At 52.3% G+C, this 20,083-nt stretch overlaps 1 protein-coding gene across 1 annotated transcript in view; it reads right to left on the minus strand.

The window, feature by feature from the left end:
• TMPRSS13 (transmembrane serine protease 13) overlaps window positions 1–16,424 on the minus strand; it is a 29,800-nt gene extending 13,376 nt beyond the window's left edge. The window contains exons 1-6 of the mRNA XM_079102078.1: window positions 16,262–16,424; window positions 5,941–6,175; window positions 4,656–4,760; window positions 2,238–2,276; window positions 2,021–2,143; window positions 920–1,049 (exon numbers count right to left, since the gene is read on the minus strand). Coding sequence (XP_078958204.1) covers window positions 920–1,049; window positions 2,021–2,143; window positions 2,238–2,276; window positions 4,656–4,760; window positions 5,941–6,175; window positions 16,262–16,282 — 653 coding nt within the window. The 5' untranslated portion in view covers window positions 16,283–16,424. The remainder of the gene's footprint in view (window positions 1–919; window positions 1,050–2,020; window positions 2,144–2,237; window positions 2,277–4,655; window positions 4,761–5,940; window positions 6,176–16,261) is intronic.
• Between the last annotated feature and the right edge of the window lie 3,659 nt (window positions 16,425–20,083).

The raw sequence follows: 20,083 nt of genomic DNA on the forward strand, positions 1-20,083 counted from the left end.
TGGTGTAAGCCTCTCTTACTAGAGATCTTCAAGGGTGGGATCACCTCTTACTCCATTGTGTCCAGGTGCCACATAGTCACTAGCATCTCATGACATCTCAGTGAATGCTCTTTGACATTTAAAGAACTGAATGTCCAAGGTGATTCAGTCTTGAATGTGGTCACACAATTCATAGAAACAGATGTCAGTGATTTCCATTGGATCACTCAGATCTCCCTGTCCTGTACCAGGACTCTAAGGCTGAGGAGAGGGACCAGAACTACTTTTGGGTCCCCAACAATGGTTTTCCAGGTGATTCTTTTACAGACAACCCACAGGGAGATCCTAAATCTTTTCCCCACAACCTCACACACAGAACTACTCAGCTTAAAAACTCAGACCGAAAGGGAGGTTGCAGATTGGAGGTTCCTTCCGGTAGGAAGGTCATTGTCCACCCTGCTCCCTGCTCTGCCCATCACCATTGGCACCTTGATTTAAAATCTTTAGAGCCAAAGCTCCTTCTGACTTGACGTGGTCACATCTGCCCATTGATTAACTTCCCATTTCATGAGTTCTAGTCCAAACAAAAATACCACTGCTCAGAGTCAACCAAAGGACTTGGCATAGCCCGAGATTCCAATTCCCAGATGCCAGAAGATGAGACCTGACCAAACGTCCAGCCACCTCATGGGGCCTGAATCCATTCAGTGTGGTAATGGACACGAGGTACTTTGCTCCAGAGCTGTAGGGGAGCCTGATGCTATTACAGCTCCACACGTCATTACCAGGGCCTCGGGGAAACGGCTCACAGGTCTTTGTCCTGAGCTAGTAGGATCAGCCCTGATCTCTGAGGGCCTTTTTAACAAAAGGCTCCTATGATGTGCCTGTGACACCCCTGGGAAGAGCCCTCGGAATCCCTGGGGACCCTTGGGAGGCTTACCTTTCAAACCCCAGCTGCCGACAGGTCTTCTCTGAGTCTGAGTCATTCCAGCTGCTGCTACAGATGGGAAGCCACTCACGGGAGGACTCAGAGTAGACTTTTAGCAGAGACGTGTCCCAGTCAAACCTCACTGCAGGGCAGAAAAGGGCAGAGGGGATCCTCAGCATCCAGGAGGCTTTGAGATCTTGGGGGAGGAATGGAGGAAATCTCTAAGAGGTTCCTGTCCGGGGCTGCTCCCTCTGGCCTTGGAGACATCCAGAAGGTTGGCTCGAGTAGCAGTGGCAGCCAGTACTCAGAATCTCAAGATGCTGGGCAAGGGCAGAACCACAGCAAGGGAAGGGCAGGGCGAGAACCCTCCATCTACAGGACCCAGGGCCATTGCTGGGAGAAGGGGCACACATTGCCAGGAACCATCACCCTGAGAGGACAGTGACATGCCCAAATGAGAAGGTGACAAGAGAAATAAGATCTGTGATCTGACAGGACACACTGTCACCAATGATATAGTTGTGGACAAGTGGACATGTCTGTGCACAGGTGAAATGGACACAGGCCATGCACACACACATGCATCCACATACACACACTCCTCAGCAAGGCTGTACACAGACCACACGTGCACACAAACCACCAAGGACCAGAGCAAAACAGATCTTTCTCTAGGACTTGAAGAAACCATAGGAGTGGTAAAGCAGAGGTAGCCCACAAGACAGAGAGATGGGGCTCTGGACCCCTTACCCATCGCCAGTCAGGGTTGCCCTGCTTAGGTCAGTCTGATGTTTGAGAGTTGTTAGATATTATTGGAGACTCACAAGTCTTGTTCAATTCACTCACTTTACAAATTAGGAAACTGAAGCCCAGAGAAGATCTAAGTGACTTATTCAGGTCACACAGCACTCAAGTCAGGTTTTAAACCCAAGTCTACTGTAACTACAATCCAGATTTTCTGATTCTCTGTCCATTTCCTCCTGTTTGAGCTTTTACAGTTTGAACAACTGTTAGAAGTCACCAGAGCAGGCATGTGCATGCATACACACATATGCACGCGCGTGCACACACACACACACACACGTACACAATCCCCATGCCTGGCCTCCTTACCACAGCCCAGCTCATCACTCTTCAGCTTGCAGTCCACCACCCCATCGCAGCGAACAGCGTGCTTGGGGCAGCTCTCCACGGGCTCCTTGTACTTGATCCCTGTGTGGCCCCGCCAGAAGTAGACTGGAAAAACAGAAGCCAACAGCTCGGTCACTGCCAACCCCAGAGAGGCGAGACACTAAGAAGCCCAAGGCCCTGGGGGTTCTGAGACACCAACCTGCAATCCCTCTCGGACTCTGGGGCTCTCGTCCCCCATCTGTATGGAGAGAAAGGCTGCTCAGGAGTGCTCTGGAATGCTCCAGAAAGCTCCTGCAAGCAGGGCAGCTCCAGGCAGACTCGAGCAGCCAACCACTCAGAAAAAGGAGTGGGGCAGAGAGATGGGTTGCTGGAGGCGGGTAGCTCTTGGGAGTTCCCCAGTCCTGCATGTTGGCCAAGGCAGGGGCTGGAGAAACCACCCTCTCCAGTGTCCCAGAGCCCCCTGGGGACCCTCTGGCATCCCTTGTTCTCTGTGCTCCACAGGGCCACAGCAGAGACATTTTTATCCTTACGACCACACACATGCAGTCACCACTGTCCCCTCCTCTTAAGGTGACTATCCTTCCAGTTTAGGAAGTTCCCGGATGTGCTTCCTTCTCCTCTCCCCTAAATGAGGGTGTCCCCTGTGCTGTTCTTGCCCACTACTTGCCTTTATGCCTTCAAATGTCTTCTCACTTAACAAGTAATTCTAGGTGGCCAATTCCCCCAAGCGTACAAGAAAACCTCTTCGTGAACCTTATGTGACAATCAGCTTCTTGACGTCCCGTCTCTAAGGCTGATCTCTTTTCAAGCCAGGTACTATTGCCCCTACAGCCTGGGGATGCTCCCTTCAGATGGCCCACAGATCTAGTCCTCACTCCTCGCCAGACTTCTCAACCCTGACCCCACCTTCTCCCACTGGCCCCACTACTTGCTCTCAGTCACCAAAGTGAAGGCCACTTTGTGTGACTGCTCCTTCCAGGCCCAGACACAAATCTCTTCTACTCTCTTGGTCTTGCCTCTCCTCTCCATGTCATGGTCCTCCGTCCTCCTAATCCCTGACCTCTAGGAACTCTGGGCAGTCCAACTCTCAGCGTGTTCATAGAGTTGCCACCTCAGTGTGGGTTGGACGGAGCGCTGGAAGGGAGCCGGAAGGCTGGGCTCCAGTCCTGACCCCATCCTGTAGCTGCCTAGTGACCTTCACAAGTCACACCACCTCCCTGGCCCTGGCCTCCACACCTCCCTGAAGGAGCCCTTGGGGATTCAGGAAATACTCCAAAATCAGGCCAGAAACTTAATTCTATTCAGTGAGTCCACCCTTGGGTGCCATATGCTCCCTCCACAGTCATTTTCCACCCTCACGGGGCGGAGTGCAGGAGAGGAGCAGGCCGGAGCCCCCACAGGAGGCGCCACGTGGCCCTGCAGAGGTCTTTGCACGCATCCTGACAGTGACCCCACGACATGGTCAACAGTGGGGAAACCGAGGCTCGGAATGGCAACAACTTGCTCAAGTCATGCCGCTGGTAGGAAGCAGGGCAGGGTGCTAGGGCGGGAACGTGAAGTGACAGCACGCTGCCCCCTCTCACGCAGCCCTCTACCTCGGCCACCCTGCCCTCGGCGGTTCCCTGCCATCTCTGCCACAGAAGCCACACTCCTCCGCCTCTCGTTTAAAGCTCTCTGCTGTGTGGCCTGGCCTTACTGGGCCAAACAGATGGCTCCCAGGTCCCCAGTGTGTATTCTCCCCTCTGGCTAAGCAGGGTCCCTTCCCTCCTGGTTCCGACCTTGACCACCTGGCCCCCTCGCTTCCAGGAGCTGCTCATCTGCTCTCTTCCTGGTCCAGGTCGGAACTGCTCCCCTGTCTTCCGGGTCTCCATCCCACCCCTACACCCTGGCCCACACAGCTGTCACCTCTTTCTCACAGTCTCACTCAAACACATTTGACCTGAGTTATTTCCAGCCACCATCCCTCCCAGGAGGCTGATCTCCCTAAGGACAGGGCAGTGTGACATGCACTCACTTTTGTACCCTGCTAAGTCCCCTGTGCTGGCCTCCTCCCACTCAACTGCTGAGCAGAGAGCCTGGGTATCTTTTCCAAAGAGGGAGAAATTGAAGGGTCCTGAACCCCTGAACATTGAACTGGCTGGATATCCATGGGCTGCTTTTTTTAATCAATATTTTCATGCTTTTTAAAATAACTAACATTCGGAGAGTGAGATTTTGTGCCAGTAATTATGCCACATCTCATTTGGTCCTATTAACTGATGAGGTTGGGGTGAGATCTGATGGGGCACACAGAAGTTGAATGAGTGAACGTGTGCTATCCCAGCGGAAGAGCAGAGACTGAGCTCAGCTCGGTTAGCTCACTTGCTCAGGTAAGTGACACAGTAAGCAGCCCAGAGGTGCCCAAACCCAGGCACCTCTGCATTCCACACTCTCAACCCAGCTGCCTCAAAGGGGCCTGGCTGCACCAAGGCCCAAGGCCATTTGCAGGGGTGTCCCTGTGTGAATGTGGTAGCCGGGTGAGCATAGGGTGTCCTGTCCCCGATGCGTGTCCCCATGCCTGGGCCCTGTGCCACCTGCAACCACCAGATCCCACCCCTGCTCCCTCTGTTCGACTCACAGAGAAGGATGAGCGCGACCACGAGGGCGATGAGGAGGAGGATGCACCCGATGAGCGGCAGCTGCTTCTGGCCCTCCTGCCAGGAGAACTTGGGCAAGCTGAGACCTAGGAGCAGGGCAGCAGGGGAGGGTGAGGCTGCTGGGGTGGAGTCTGGCACAGTGGAGGTGAAGGAAGCAAGGCTGGCTCAGGAGGCCCCATTAGGACCTCTGCACCCAGAATATGCCACCACCCTCCTGATACCCACTTTTATGAGCTTTTTATGAGCTTTTATGAGCTCCTCTGGGCCAGCCAGACCCTTTGCATATGTTCTCTGATTTTATTCTCACAGCATCCTTGTGAGCTGAGTCTTATTAGGCCCATTTTATAGATGGGGAAACTGAGGTTCATGGAAATAAAATAACTTGCCCAAGTTTACTTGGCTAGTGAGCGGCAGGGCAGGGGTTCACATGCAGTGCGTCTGATTCCAAAGCCTACTCCACCAAAGTGCCTCACCCACTCTAAGAAGCAAGACTGGGATGGTCCCCAAACTTTTTTGACTCGAAGGAGCCCAGCACAGGGGGCAACCTCAACAGGGTGCAAAAATGAAGACACATCACACTGCCCTGTCCTTAGGGAGCTCAGACTCCTGGGAGGAAAGAGGGGGCTGGAAATAACTCAGACCAAATGTGTCTGAGTGTGACAGTGAGGAAGAGGTCTGGGGACCATGGCGGTCCTTCAGAGTCAGATATCAACCAGGCCTGCTCGTACTGGGGTTGTGGTGGGCACGTCTGACGTCTGAGATGAGTGGGAATAGCTTCCTCAAAGGCACAGCCAGTCAGTCCCCAAGGCCAACATTTTGACTTCCTAGAAGCCACAGTGTTGAAGGCTGGGGTGGAGGCGCCTGCCTGGTCAGATCCCTTCCTTTCCTCCTCCACTCACAGATGGGCCCACGGACCATGACCTTGGTCTGCTGTAGACCCCAGCTTCCCCAGCGGACACACAGAACGGCCCAAGAAAACAGTCCCAGTCTCTAACCAGGAGCCCTTGCTCTTGAAATCAGTGCTCTCTCCAACTGCGCAGCCTCCCATATTCCACGCTGCTTCAGTGGTCCCGGTTTCTCCACCCCCAAAACACTCTGTCCCCAGTGTTTCAGCGTCTCAGTTTTTCACGTGATGGTTCATTTCTGCTTTGTCTCCCCAGGTTCCTCGTAGCCCACCCCAGCCATGCCCAACATCATTGTCCCAGGGGCGTGAGGAGCAGAGGTGCTTGCTGATGCTCCTCCTGCCCTCTGCAGGCTTCCCCTTACCTGGGCTCTCTCCGCTGGCCCTGGTGGCTGGCGCTGACCTGGCAGGAGATGCCCGGATGGGGACGGCCCCCACCGGTGTTGCTCTAACAAGATACACTCTTGTTGGAGAGGATGTCGTGGAGGCCGTCCTGGCCGATGATGACCCAGCGGACGACAACCTGGATGGGGAGGCCCGGGCTGGGGACGTCCTTGCTGGGGAAGCCCGGGCTGGGGACGTCCTTGCTGGGGAAACATTCTAGGAACAGAATAAAGGGCATCCTTCAGGCGGGGCCAGGAAGTGAATGCTCTGGGGCGAGCGGCTGAGGTGGTCAAGGACGCACCTGAGAAGACAAGGGTGAGCAAGGAGAAAATGAAAGTCCAGAGACCCTGCTGGCCCCTGGCTCCACAACAGGGACTTGGGGAGGTGGGCAGAGGCAGTGGGCCACGTGCCAAGGGCTTGGGGCACCTACTGCTGTGCCTGTAGAGAGAGGATCAAAAGAAGGGGCCCCGGGATGCACACTCACGCTGAGATGTAGGATCGAGGAAATTTGGTCCCCTGTGGGGAAAGTGACCACCTGCCTCACTTCTCTCCTTCATCCCCATCCTTTGCTTTCATGCGTGTGTCAGATTGTAACACATCGTCTCACTACGAGCTGTTGTGAAGGGGAAAGCACACTGCCTAAGAAAAGCCCTCAGCTGCCCGAACCTGGCCCCATCCTCAGCCCCACTAGGATCTCGCGCGTGCTCGCGCACACACACACACACACACACACACACACACACACACACACACACACACACACACACACACACACACACACTCACACTCACACACACATACACACACCTCAATCCACCAGGAACCTCAAGAGGCAAGATGCAAGAGTAGAAGGCCTCGGCTGGGGTGTGGTTCCCCCATGCTTGGACAAGGTCCTTAAGTGGAGTGATTCTTAACTTACATTTACCATGTTAATTTATATGTACAGAAGACTGAAGGTGCTCTGAGTCCTTTATATATATTTACTCATTTAATTCTCTTAACAATCCTGTGAGGCAGGAACCATTATTATCTCCATTTTGCCCAGGGAGGAACAGGGGTAGAGAGATGAAGCAACTTGATCAAGTTCTCAGAACTTCAAATCAGGACTTGAGCCCCCAAAATTGGGCTCCAAAGCTCCCCACGAAGAGCCGCACCAAAGAAGGCAATAGCTGCAACCTGAAGGGCAGAGAACTCTGGTGTTTCTCTTTTCTGGAAAGCCAGAGCTTTGGGGTGCTCTAAGTCTGGGAGAGGGAGCTGGTGGGGTTCAGGGAAGTGCTGAGTATCCTGGCTTGCTACCCAGCAGCCTAAGTGTCTTCTCGCCTCCTTGTGCCTAGCAGAGGTCTCTCTGACCTCCCTCCTACCATCTCTGCCTCTTCTGTCCCCTCCCACGTCCCCAGAGCAGGAACTGACCTGGCCCCAGAGCTACATCTGACAGTCATTGTAATATCTGCTGAGAACTGATTGGCTTCTCAGGAGGCGGCTTTCTTGTCGTGGAGACAGTGGAACAGTGGAGGAAGCCCACCAGGACCTCCCGTGTGGGGACACAGGGTGGGGAGGGCACTGGATCTTGGGCCTCCCTCTCCCTCCCTCACCAACCACACGCTGAACATCCTTACTAAGCAGACCAGCTCCCAGTCTTCCTCCCTGCCACAAATGCCGTTTTTAGTCTTGCTTTTAAAATTCCTTCTGGGAGTCAGAGGAAATCCATTTGGGTGGTGTCCTCATTTTTCTGGGGGCTGAGGGGTGAATTCAAGGCAGAATCTCCAGTTCCTGACTTGCCAGAGATACACATGGCTGCTGCTGCCCAGCCGAGCAGGGGCACGCTTGGGCGTGTTTGGGGACCTGAAGGTGGCCAGGGCAGAGCTGAGGTCGCCCTCTCATGGCCACTGTCTAGAGCTGGGATTTCCATGAAACAAAGACAGGTCAGACTCTCCACTCTCAGTGGAATAGGACTAAGGTTGGTGGCGAGGAGAGGTGGAAATAGGGGATGTCGATGGCCCTGGCTTGGTCAGGCAGACCCAGGTCCCAATCCTGAGTCTATGACTTAGTAGCAATGTGACTTTGGGTCAGCTCTTTCATTCTCTAAGCCTTTTTCTTCACTATAAAATATCCCTTAGGAGAGCCCTTGGGGGTGTCTGACACACAGAAGTTACTAGAAAATGGCTGTTCCTCTCCCCCTGGCCTTCAAGCACACTGCATCAACCATGCTTAGATCAACCGCAGCGTGGGGTGGGCTCATCTTGGGGAGGAAAAGAAGGGTGCCGGCCAGGGTCAGGTCCCGCCCATGTAAGACCCTGAGCGTCACACCTGCTAGGGACCCTGGCACCACAGAACCTCCACTAACCCGCCTGGTCTCCTTCCTCGTAAGTTCATCTATACATAACGTCAAGGGTATTTCCTAACGTTCAATATAACAAAATACCACTCACTCCTCTGTACGGGCACTTTAGAGTTTACGATTGACATTCATGTCTGTGGCCTCATAAGGTCCTCATCCATCTCATCCTGAGAAGCTGATTATTCTAGGAGCCCATTTTGCAGATAAGTAAGTCAAGGCTTGGAGCTAGATTACCAGAACCACATGCTCAGGATTCCACCTGGCCTGCTTGCATGGTTCTCTGCCCCTCTTGAGTCAGGAGCGCCTCCTGGTGTGGTCTGCTTATGCTTAGGATGCTCATTTTGAATTTGGCATATAGCCAAAGAACTGGGACCTGGGGCCTGATAGGGCCAGCTGCTCCATTGGGGGCCCGGGGTTCCCACAGGGAAGATGGTCTCGTGGCACCTTCTGGCATAAGCCATGGTTGGGCCCTGTCGTCTGCCAGGAGGGGGCAGAACATAGTGGCCTAGGGCAGCAGTGGTCATGGTTAGTCACTATGCTGGAATCCCGCTATGTGACCCTGGTCAAGTGACTTCACCTTTTTAGTCTCGGCTTCCTTATCTGTGGGATACAGTTCGCCGAGCTCCACAGCACAGTTGTCATAGGTGATCTACACAAAGCACTCACTAAAAAGTAAGGGCTTGGGTGACATTGACTGTGTTGGGGGATTTTGTTCCTTGGTGGTTCGAGGGTACTGGGCTTGAAATAGGTCTGCTTGAAAACGACCGTGTCATTTCTGACTGGTTTACCTTGGGCAAGTAACATGGAGCCCAGCAGAGCCTGCTTCCAAAGGTGTAAAATGGGCTTAATCTCACCTCCTTCCGCAGATAAATGGGGAATGTACGGGAAAGGTCCTGGTTCATAAATGTGTGTAAAACTGTAATAAAGTTAATAGCCCACTGGGACTTTGCTCCATCCATTTCAACCCTATAACAGCTCTTTGTGTTTGGTATCATTAGCCCCATTTTACAGATACCGAAACCAAGGTCCAGGGAGGCTAGGATATGCCAGATTCACATACAAGGGAAGTGACACGCTTGGATTCTAAGCAGGTCTGCCAGGAGCAAATAGAGTCTTGACCAGCAGCATGGCAAATGCCCAGGGGAGCTTCCTTCATCTCTTCAGGTTGGTATTCACAAAGATTCACCTCCACTGTTTCCTTCAATTCTCACCAGGCTCCTAGTGAGCAAGCTGGGCAGGAAAGATTGTCCCCAGTTTCTACAAGAGGAACTGGGGCTCAGGGGGACTGAGGAGCAGGCCTACAACTCCTGACCCTCCAGCCCCACCGAACCTCTAACACAATCTTGGAATTCCCAGGGAAGTGCTCGGGCTGTCTGCACCTGAACGTGACCCTGGGACCTGTCCCTGTCATGTGAGGGGTAGAAACAAAGGCCTGGGGCTGGAGGAGAGAGGGCTGAGAGGGTCACAGGGGGCGAGGCGCCGAGGAAGACAGTGGGAAGATGGGGTGCATTCTGATGTTGGAGCAGTCAGGGGAAGACCAGGAGGAAGGTGTGGCGAGGCATGCTGGGAAGCTGGGACTCCGCAGTCTTCAACCCTGGTTTGGGCAGAGGGAGTCCTCTGCTGCCAGAGCTGGCAGGAGGCAGGTGAAGAGTGTTAGCCCCTCAGACCAAGGAAGTATCCAGAGCGAGGTCCTCCAAATCGTTCCCTGACTCTAGACCTGGACCCAAACATCACAGGCCATTAGGAAGCATCTTCATCTTCAGGGGCCATCAGAATAAGAAATCCCTCTTTAGACATTTCATGGCCCGCCACCCCACCTTGCTGGAAGTTCTTCCTGATGTCTAACCTGCTATAGCACTAACTCTTTCCCTCCCTCAATTCTTGAAAAGCAGCTCCTAAGATTTCATCCTCCTACCGACCCAGAGGCTTGACCTCATCCTGAGGGCAGATGCTTTGAGGAGGTGGGGAGCAGGAAAGGGAGATTTCTTATCTAAGGTCCTGAGATACAAGGGGTGGAGCCAGGACCAGAAGCCAGGCCTCCCAATCCTTCCTTTTGCCATAAGCACAAGATGACCAAATGGAACTCCGATGACCAAATGCCTGCTGTGCCCTGACTTCTCCACAATGTCCCCGCCACACCATCCACATGGGACCATGTGGACAAAGTAGAGCAGCAGCACCTTTTTCCTGCCCAGCAATCTTTCCTGGCCCTGCCTCTCCTCCTCACCTACCCTGGGGGGAGCCTCTGGGGCTATCCCTGGGGTAACATGGTTGTGAGCCCTTCCCCCACCACGAAAAGGGCCTGCACTCCAGGACGCCACTGCTGCCACCTGACTGTGCAGTCCCCTGGGCTCCTGTTCAAAGTGTCTGGACCCTCCAAATACTCTGGGGCAAGAGGCAGCATGGGAGGCCGCCGGGTCAAGGAAAGGAAGGGGCATCCAGGAAGAGAGCGAGAACAGTTCCTGGCTCTAGGTTCTTTTCAAGCATTTCCCTGGACAGAAGTCTATGAGGATTATTATTCTCATTTTACAGACTAGGAAGTAGAGGCCTGAAACATCTGCTCTTATTTGGGACTGGGGATTGAACCTAGGAGCACTTTACCACTGAGCTACATGTCCATCCTTTTAATTTTTTATTTTAAGACAGTCTCACTAAGCTGCTTAGGGCCTCACTAAATTACTGAGGCTGGCCTCAAACTTGTGATCCTCCTGCCCCAGCCTCCCAAGTTACTGGGATTACTATGCCACTGTGCCTGGCTAGACTTGAAATATTTGAATGCTTCGCCTAGAGTTGTTCAGGTTTGTCTTATAGCAAACCAGGAATTAAAAAAAAAAAAAAAAATTAAACTAAATCCAGGGCCCCTTTCTTCTACTCAGGTGTTCTCTGTATTCAGTTTCCAGAGCTAGATTCTGCACCTCTAAGCGAGTGGGGAATTTTTATGGCTTCCTGTAGAGATTCTGCCCCTTGGACTCCTAACCTAGTGCGGGATGGGAGGTAGTTCACAAGCCCCTGAGAGTGTCCTGCCTTTGGCCTCCCCTGGGTCTCCTGTGAGCTCAGTCAGTGAGTCATGGAGGGGAGGAGCCCTCTGTCTGTGCTAAGTGATGTCACAGCCAGCTCATGGATGGCTTCATCTCTGGCTATGTGGTTGTGCTGTGGACGGAGCCCCAACTTCTGCAAAGAGGCTGTTCCCCAGCCCCAGGCAGCAGCATGAGCTCTGTTACAGGTGTGGTCCATCATAGCCCCAGGCAGACGGCTCTCCTGGTAGGCCCGAAGAATGTCCAGTGGCCATGGTGAGGCAGGCCCATTGGGTCCCTCCAGGTCCAGTCGAAGCTCCGTCCTTGGGGACATCCTTTCGTAAAGCTACTATCCCCCACCCCCCGTGTGGGGAGGCCGGGCACTTCAGACTGTCCAAGCTGGGAGGAATTTGAAAACTCTCCTGTCCAAGCCCTTTATTCTCTCAGTAAGGCAGTGAAGGCCCAGAAAGGCTCAGTGGCTTGCTGAAGATCACACAGCCTGTTAGTGATGGTAGCAGGACTAGAAGCTCAATCCTCTGGCCACAGTCTTGGACCGTCCCATGACACTGTGCTCACCCACAGCCTGCCCCTCACCATTCTCCAGAAGGGAAAGACCTTTCCCCAGATGTCGGCCTCAGATACATGGCTTCTTCCCCAGTGACTCTGAATATCAAGGACTTCCAAAGGGGTGGGCACGGGCAGGACCATAGGCGGGGACCCCGGCACTCTGGGCTAGGCAGGAAGAGGCAGCCCCCACCAGGAGCACTAGAAGGACCAAAAGGGACAGGAAGGAGCTCCCTTTGACACGGCCTAAAATCCTTCCCTGCCTATGGGACACTGAGGACCCCACAGGCTGACCACATCCAGTGTGGACCGACTGGACTGGGCTGGGCTCAGGAGGTTGATGGCTTCTGTCCCTCCTCACAGCCAAGCCAGCGTCACTGTGCCTTCAGGCTCAGGGGCTCTCTCCTCTCCTCTCGTACCCTGAACCTGGAGTTCTTGGAAAGCAGGCAAATCCGCCACAGCCTCCTTGCGCCGGCACCTGTGTCCACACGCACCCACACGTTAGCCTCAGGAGCCCCACGGGGTGTGTGTCCCACTGAGCTTCAGACTAAGGAGCCTGAGCCATGAGGCCTCGTACGCCCGGTGTGGGGTGCTCAGGGCTCTTGCTTCTGCCGCTAGCCAGCTGTGTGACCGGGGGAGTCACATCCCTCTGAGTCTCAGCTCTTCCTGGAGACAGTGAAGGGGTTGGACAATAGCAGCTTTCCAAGAGCATCATGGAGGCGCTGTGGAGACCAGTGACAAGGGCCGTGGAGGTGCTCTGAGCCCTTCTCCAGCCTCGAACAAGAAAATTCACCATTCAGTTTTATACAGAGTCCTCGCCGTAAGATTTCACTTGAGGCACTTCCTACAAAGAACCTGGAAACAACCAGGTGAGCAAAAGGTTCCTTAGTCTGGGATCCCTGTACACACTGCAGAGCCCGGAGGGCCCTTCGGAGCAGAGCAAGCCCCTCCCTGCCCATTCATGCATCAGATGCTTCCAGAACACGCAGCGCTCACTACTGCCAAGAAAGTTATATTTCCTGTCTCAGTTTCTCCCTGTGTCTGTGCCTTTCCTCTCTGCCAACATTGGGCTGCTGACACAGCTCAGACTGGGCGTGGTGGGGGTCCCCAGCAGAGCAGTCAGCCTCCAGCTGGGGCTGCCAAGTTCTCCCCTTGGCTGAGGAGCTGGCTCCCTGTGCACCTTCCCTCCAGCCTGCCCACCAGCTCCCTGTCCACCTGCTCAATCCACCCCATTGTTGCTATGCCAAGAGGAAGCTGTGTTGCCAAAACAAGACACTTAAGTTAAGAGGCCATTGTTCTATCAACCCGCCTTCCCGCCCAGCACCCAGCCTGGAGCCTGGGTACACTCTCCCACACACCTGTGCTCCCATTTGCCAAGTCACAGAGGACAATTCAGGGGAAGGAAGGCAGGGCGTGCCAGGCGGAGGGCTGCTCAGGACCAACATCAGCATGAAGCGGGTCTCAGGTGGGGGTTGTGTACCTACAGGGACAAAGGGCGGAGCTTCGGAGGTGCCTGCATTTTGGGCCTGGGGGTGGCAAAGGCAACCGAGTCTACGGACCTGCCATCTTGGGAACCTGCCCAGCTTGCCCTGGGGAAGCTGCCTCATCCTGGGTAGTCCCGGATCTCACTAATCCGGAGCATGTGTGGTGTCGGGTGATTTAGAACTAGCATAAAAAAATAGGAATTCCCAGCATAAGAAAATCTGTCCCACAAAGGATGGTTGCTTTATCAACGGGTGTATTTCAGTCTTTCTTTAATAAGCATTGCACATTTCTTAGCATTAAAGAATGTGACCCGCTTTGGAAAAGCACAAAACTATGCACCATTGGGAAGAGCAGATGCATCTCTCCAGTGTGGCACCCTGGCAATCCCATTCTCTGTGATTGCAGTCACGGCCATGGAACCAGAAAGGGAGCTCCGGGGGAAGTCTGTCCAGCCCTCTTCTTTGGGAAGTGGGGAAACTGAGACGTAGAGAGAAGATATTTGTCCAAATATAGAGGAGCCAGGATTAGACCCCAGAGGGTGACAAGGATGGTGGCAATGATAATAGTCACTGACACTGTGGATATATCTGCATCTCTATTAATGTTGGATGTTATTCTAGAAAGACTTGTGTTTTTTTTGTTTTTTGGGGTTTTTGTTTGTTTGTTTGTTTTTTAGTGTTGGACTCATTTATTTTTTCCATACTTTTTATTGGTGCATTATAATTGTACATAATGGTGGCACTTACTGTTACATATTCTTACATGCACACAATATAAAAGTATCTATTCTGAGACTCTTTGAGGTAGGTGCTATTATTATTCCATTTTACAGATGAAGAAACTAAGGTACAGGGAGGTTTAGAGAGTACCGACAGCCTGGAACTTGGTCAGTTCTCTGTCCACCACAGCATGCAGCTTTTGTTTGGTTTTGGGTTTTTGTTGGTGTTTTGTTTGTTTATTTGGTTAGTTGTTTGTTTTTAAGAAAGGGTCTCGCTAAACTGCTCAGGCTAGCCTCCAACTTACAATCCTCCTGCCTCAGCCTCCCAAGTAGCTGGGACCACAGGCCTGCAAACTGCACCTGTCTCACCTTTGCTTTTGAATATGGAGAAACTGAGAGCCTTCTCCACCCCTTTTCCGAGATCCTTCTGAAGATCTAGTTTCTCCCACGGGAGAGTCATCGGACTCATGCCCATTGATCACCATCTTCCTCGCTAGGTTTTGGAGCGGAAGTACAAAAACTGCAAAGCATCTTTCTGTAATAAAACCTCAGGGAGAAGGCTTGGCCTTACAGGATCAGCCTCTCCCAGGCCACTCCCATCCATCCATCTCAGTGAATACACTGCACAAGAGATTAATAGCCCCAACTCTAGCTTCCCCCATCCTCACCCCAGGCTTACTCTCTTGGGAAGTCCACCTACGACCAGAGGACAAAATTAAAATCCTCCAATAAGGATGGAATGGATCACTGCTTTCATTGCAAGATAAATTCTGACAATGTCCCTTCCAAAATGATCACGTCCCTACCATCCCTTTGACATTTATGTAATAATTAGAAGTTCTTCATTTTCCATCAAAAGTGAAAAGTCATTCTCCAGCAACCTTCCGCACAGGTTCCTGACTCTGGAGACGTGGACCTCTTGGTAAGCACCACCCCATCCCCCTGCCCCAGGAACAGGCCCTTGCATCCTCCTCTACTGTGACCACAGCCACCCTTTAGAGAGCTCAGCCCTTCTCTTAGGTGTAGGGACCATCAAATTTAGACTTCCAGCAAGCTACCCAGGTGGATACCATTGCTATGACTGTGGGCCCACATTCTCCAGGCTTCCAACAAAACTCCATTCTGCTCTGTATGCCATTCTTTCTGTTTTCCAGAGACTCCATTGAGTCCCAGAGGCCTGAGGTCAAAGGACCTTGGTGAGGTGGAGATATGAGCCAAGGAGACCAGAGGGCAGGGGAGGCAGCTTGGGGAAGAAGAGTCAAGAGGGAGCTAAAAGATTGGTGGAAGAAATGATGGTAAAGCTTCCAGAAACACATCTGGAGTTCAGAATGAACTACAAGCCAACTCCAGGCTGGAACACAGAATGAATTGATCTTTCTCAAATTTAGGCCGGCCCATCCTTCCTAGAGTTCCAGATTCTACCATGTCGGGAAACTATAAAGAATATGGAGAGGAGCATAAAACAAGACCTGAGAAGTCGAGCTGTTAGAAAGCAGAGGCACAGCTGAAACCTTGGGAAAGCTTCACATGTCTGTAACTGGCTTTTTCCCCCAACAGAGGACAGCCTAGCTGCTCTCTACCACCCCCAAGAGCAGAAAAGAAAAAGAACTCAGTTGTAACAGAAGGAATTGTGGCTAGACACAAGGAAGGATTTCCCAAGATGAGGGTTATTGAGTCCCAAAATAAGTGACTAAGCTTGGTTGAAAAATTCCCTTGAAAATCTTAAATGTACACAGAAAGTCATAACTTTTCTGGGAAGCTTTAGGAGTCTAGCTAGAGAGTTAAACAAGGTAGACTTGAAGATCAATTAAGATGCTCTTGATTCTTAAAAAAGCAAAAATTAGGTTAGACTAGATTAGATTGGCAACCAGCAAAGTTGACGACTTAACAGCATCCATAACCTGGCCATACTGCCCACGGGTCACAAAGAGAGGCTCAGCCACACAGTCCTAGCTGATCAGACCTCCATATCCCACCAGCTTCTCCCCGCCCCCCAGTAGCAGCTCCCAGAGATCATGATAAAAATGAGGCCGAGGGATTCTAGTCCCAAGTAGCTCTCCACCAGAAGAGGCATGATTGCCCCCAAAACCAGAGGTACCCGGCCGGGCGACTCACCTGGCTCCTGCCCAACCCGTCCCTCGGCAGGGGGAGGATCGGCCAGCGGAGCCCACACTCACACTTACCCTGCGGCCGTCCCTCTCCATGGCCTCCCAGGGATGAATCTTCAGGCTCAGCTGATGCCGAGAGGAAGATCCATGTTGGCCCCAGCTTCCCAGGCATGTGGGGAAAAGGAGGTTGAGGACCGAGGGCCGGCCCCACAAATCGGGCGGGGAGGCCGCTGGATGTGAGGTAATCCCGAGTATAAACAAGGCAGAACTTGCCGGACCTGTCCCTCCGCCCTCCCTGGCCATCCCAGTTACTCAGCGAATACCGGGAGTGTGGCGCTACCTCTGCTCCTGAAACTGCCCCCACAGAGGCAGCTGGAGGGCGCTGGCCTGCCTCCTTCAGAGAACCAAGGAGGCCACAGGAGATGGCCGAGCCCCCCTAACAGATGCGCCAGATCGGATGATCCCCCAGGGGACATCCACGGCCAGGGACAGAGCCCCACCTAAGGCAGGACAGTGTGAAGCTTCATGTCCAAACTCCACATCAGGGCAGGTGGTAATATTTTTTTCTGAATCCTATGAAATTATTTTTGTGAAAACTCTTGATGAAGACATTAAAATCATATGACTTTAATTAGGCACATAATGAATTGCTTCCATCCAAAACAATAAAATTTATGAAACAACGCATCAAAGTCAATTAAAATAAAACACATAAATATCTGAATGGAAACCGTTCCAAGAAATATTGGGCTGACTCATGATCTCACACCTGCACCCCATTCTGATCCTCAGAGTCAAAAGGAAGAGCTTCATGCACCAAACCCTGCGGAGCTCTGCAGAGGAATGCAGGACAAGGGGTTGGGGATGAGCTGGGGGGTCCAATTAGGAGTGCAACAGTGTCCACCATATGGGGTGCTAAGATTTTTAGGGTGCAAGGGAAGCTAAGAGACCTTTCTGGTAGTTCAGTCTTGTCATTTTACAGATGAAGAGACAGAGGGCCAGAGAGACTGCAGAATCTGCACAAGTCACCAGTAACAAACAACAATGGCAATAATAAGATGCTGGACGTCCTGTGAAATGCTTTACATATGTTTTTTATGGGTTCATTCAACAAATATTTGTTAAGTGTCTGGTCCTACTTTAGGGATTCCATAAAAATTAACATGGCTGCAGAATGGTCAAAAAGAGAGCACTCATCTTTTCTAAGCATTAGAGATTTTTCTGCCAGGGGTAAATAGCCACACAGGTATCATATCAGGAACTGGATCTGACTGAGGGAAGAATTTTCTGAAATCTAATAATACTTTTCAAGGTTTGAGAAATACTAGATGAGCCACTTTGCTACTGACCAGGACGTTCCAATGTACTTTAAAAAATTTATGCCAACTGCAGTGGTGCCTGCCTGTAATCCCAGCAACTCAAGGAGGCTGAGGCAAGAGGATTGCAAGTTCAAAGTCAGCCTCAGCAACTTAGTGAGACCCTAAGTAACTCAGCAAGACCCTGTCTCAACATAAAAAAATACACAGGGCCTTGGATGTGGCTCAGTGGTTAAGTGCCCCTGGGTTCAATTCCCAGTGCCAAAATTAATTAATTAATTAGTTAATTAATTAATAATCACCCTAGCTTGAGCCAGTTTCCTATTGTTGAACTTACCTCAAGCCTATTTATCTTCCCCAAAGAATGCTTCCAAGCAGGGACCCTGGTTTCTGCACATGTATTCTACACCTGAATAAAACTCTTTGCTTTTATTTCAGTCTTTGATTTCTTGGTTTATAATAGGTGCTGGGGACACAATAGTCAAGACCCAGGTCTGATGGCACTAGCATTGGGGTTGGGGGGAGGCAGACAAAAATCAATAAACCAATCAAACAGTACATTAGACAGTGAGATGTGCAATAGAGGAATAGAGAAGGGATGGGATCAAGAAAGTGGACGATGCAGTCACAATTTGAAACATGATATCCAGGGATGACCTCTCAGGTGAGCACTGAGCAAAGACTTACATTTAATAAAATAGAAACTTCTAGCTCAGAGTGGAAACCATCTGCTCCACCTTAGGGTAGTGAGGAGCATCTAAGGTAGAGGCAGAGGCTGGAGGAAAGAACTTCTGGAAGGCCCAGGCAAGCTCTCCAGTGGCTCTAATTTTGTGGCGCTTGTTCCCTGGCTTTCCAAGAAAGCAGAATTGGCCACAGGTCACATCCCCTACCAGCCTTCCCCCAGCCCTCCGTGCCCCAGCGGAGGGACCCTTCCCACTGGTCATCTGGTCCTGAAGACAGACCAGCCTTTGACCTCCACTCTCCCTCTTCCCTCTTCAGCCACCAGGGAGCCTCAAGGTATCCATAGGCTAGGCCTGAGGGTCCTCACTTTGTCCCCTAAGCAGGTTGCTTCCTCTGAGGGTCAGCTTCTTTCTGTGAAGGTCTCACTATCCTCTAGAAAGAGCTCAGGCTTGGGGTTCTGGGTGAGACAGGGGGAAAGACTCAGGCTACAACTATGTGATCCTAAAGGTCTGCAGATCCACCATCCAAGAAATGGGTTTCACACATCAGACTGGAGAGCGTGTCTGGCACTGGGCACTGGCTAGGCCCTAAAGAGATACTGGTTTTATTTCACTCTTTTCCTTGTTTCCCCAACAGAAACACAAGTTGGCCTGTCCTGGAGGCCTTGTTGACGGAGCCTCCAGCCCCATGCAGAATCCCTCAGAATCACTTCAGCTCCACAGGCCTTGGCTGCTCTGCACCGGGCCTATAGAGCTGTTGCGGGGAACAGAAAGGCCGGGACCTGCATCAAATTCTTTGCTGGCAGTTTTCCTATTTCCCGAGTGGAAGGTACTGGCGGCGGGGGGGGCTTGAAGAGCTGGATTCTCCCCCAGCAGAACTGGTCTTGGAGGCCTGCCCCTGCCCCTGACTTCTGCACCTGACCTTGGCCTGGCTCTGACCTTTTCTGGTTCCCTTCTTTCCATCTCTTTGGCCTCCTGCCTGACTGCACAACCCTGGTCTTCTTCTGACTGACCCTTTCCTTAACTTTGCTCCCCTCCTGCCTTGATGGCTGCCTTCCTCCCTCCAGATCCCTGGCTGCCTTCTGGAATAATACCAGGCAGGCCTTCGGCCTTCAATACCCCCACCAGGGGCCACCACACCAGTAGCACCTGGCACCTGCCTGTTACCTCCCTGTATGGGGACCCCAGACCAGCAACGGGGCCATCCACAACCCCACCTTCTGGTTATTTCCATCTGGAATGGAAGCAGTTTTCCATGAAAAAATATGCCAGCCATGCAAACAAGCACGTGCCTCATGACATCCAACTCCCCTGCCCCCAAACAGTGAAGGAACCCTCAGTACCATTTTGAAATGAAACCCCCAGTTTCTTAGCTGTCCCAGCTGCCTCTCTCTGAGGACTAGGAATCCCTTCCTAGCAGGGACCCAGAGCTCTTGGTCATTCTGTCCCCAATCTTGTCGTCATCTCCTTGTCTCCTGCTTGGGATAAGGCTCTTCTTTTGGAATCCTTCATTAACCTTGCTCCCAAGTCACCTCCCCAACTCCTTCCTTGGAGCGCCCTGGTATCCTTCTCTTCTTTGCATCCCACTTCTGAGCTTCTCCATCACTCAGAGCACAGTGAGCTTCCCTCCAGGCCTGAGGGTGACCAGGACACAGACCTAGAGGCCAGATAGGGCAGGGAGGAGAGCCCACCTTGGAGAGACTGTAGTCACCCTCTGGGCCTGAGCTAGTACATCTCCCCCCAAACCACTCTTCCCAGCCCCAGGCAAGGGCCTGTCTCTCCCACCCCGCTCAACTGCCAGGTAGTTCTAGATCTCTGGATCCTGGTTCTAGCCGCCCTTCTCACCCCAAGTCTGCCGAAGGTCGCTAACTGCTGCCTAAGGTGCTTGGCAGAGGCACTCC

The sequence above is a fragment of the Sciurus vulgaris genome (assembly GCF_902686455.1).
Source record: "Sciurus vulgaris genome assembly, chromosome: 11".
NCBI lineage: Eukaryota > Metazoa > Chordata > Mammalia > Rodentia > Sciuridae > Sciurus > Sciurus vulgaris.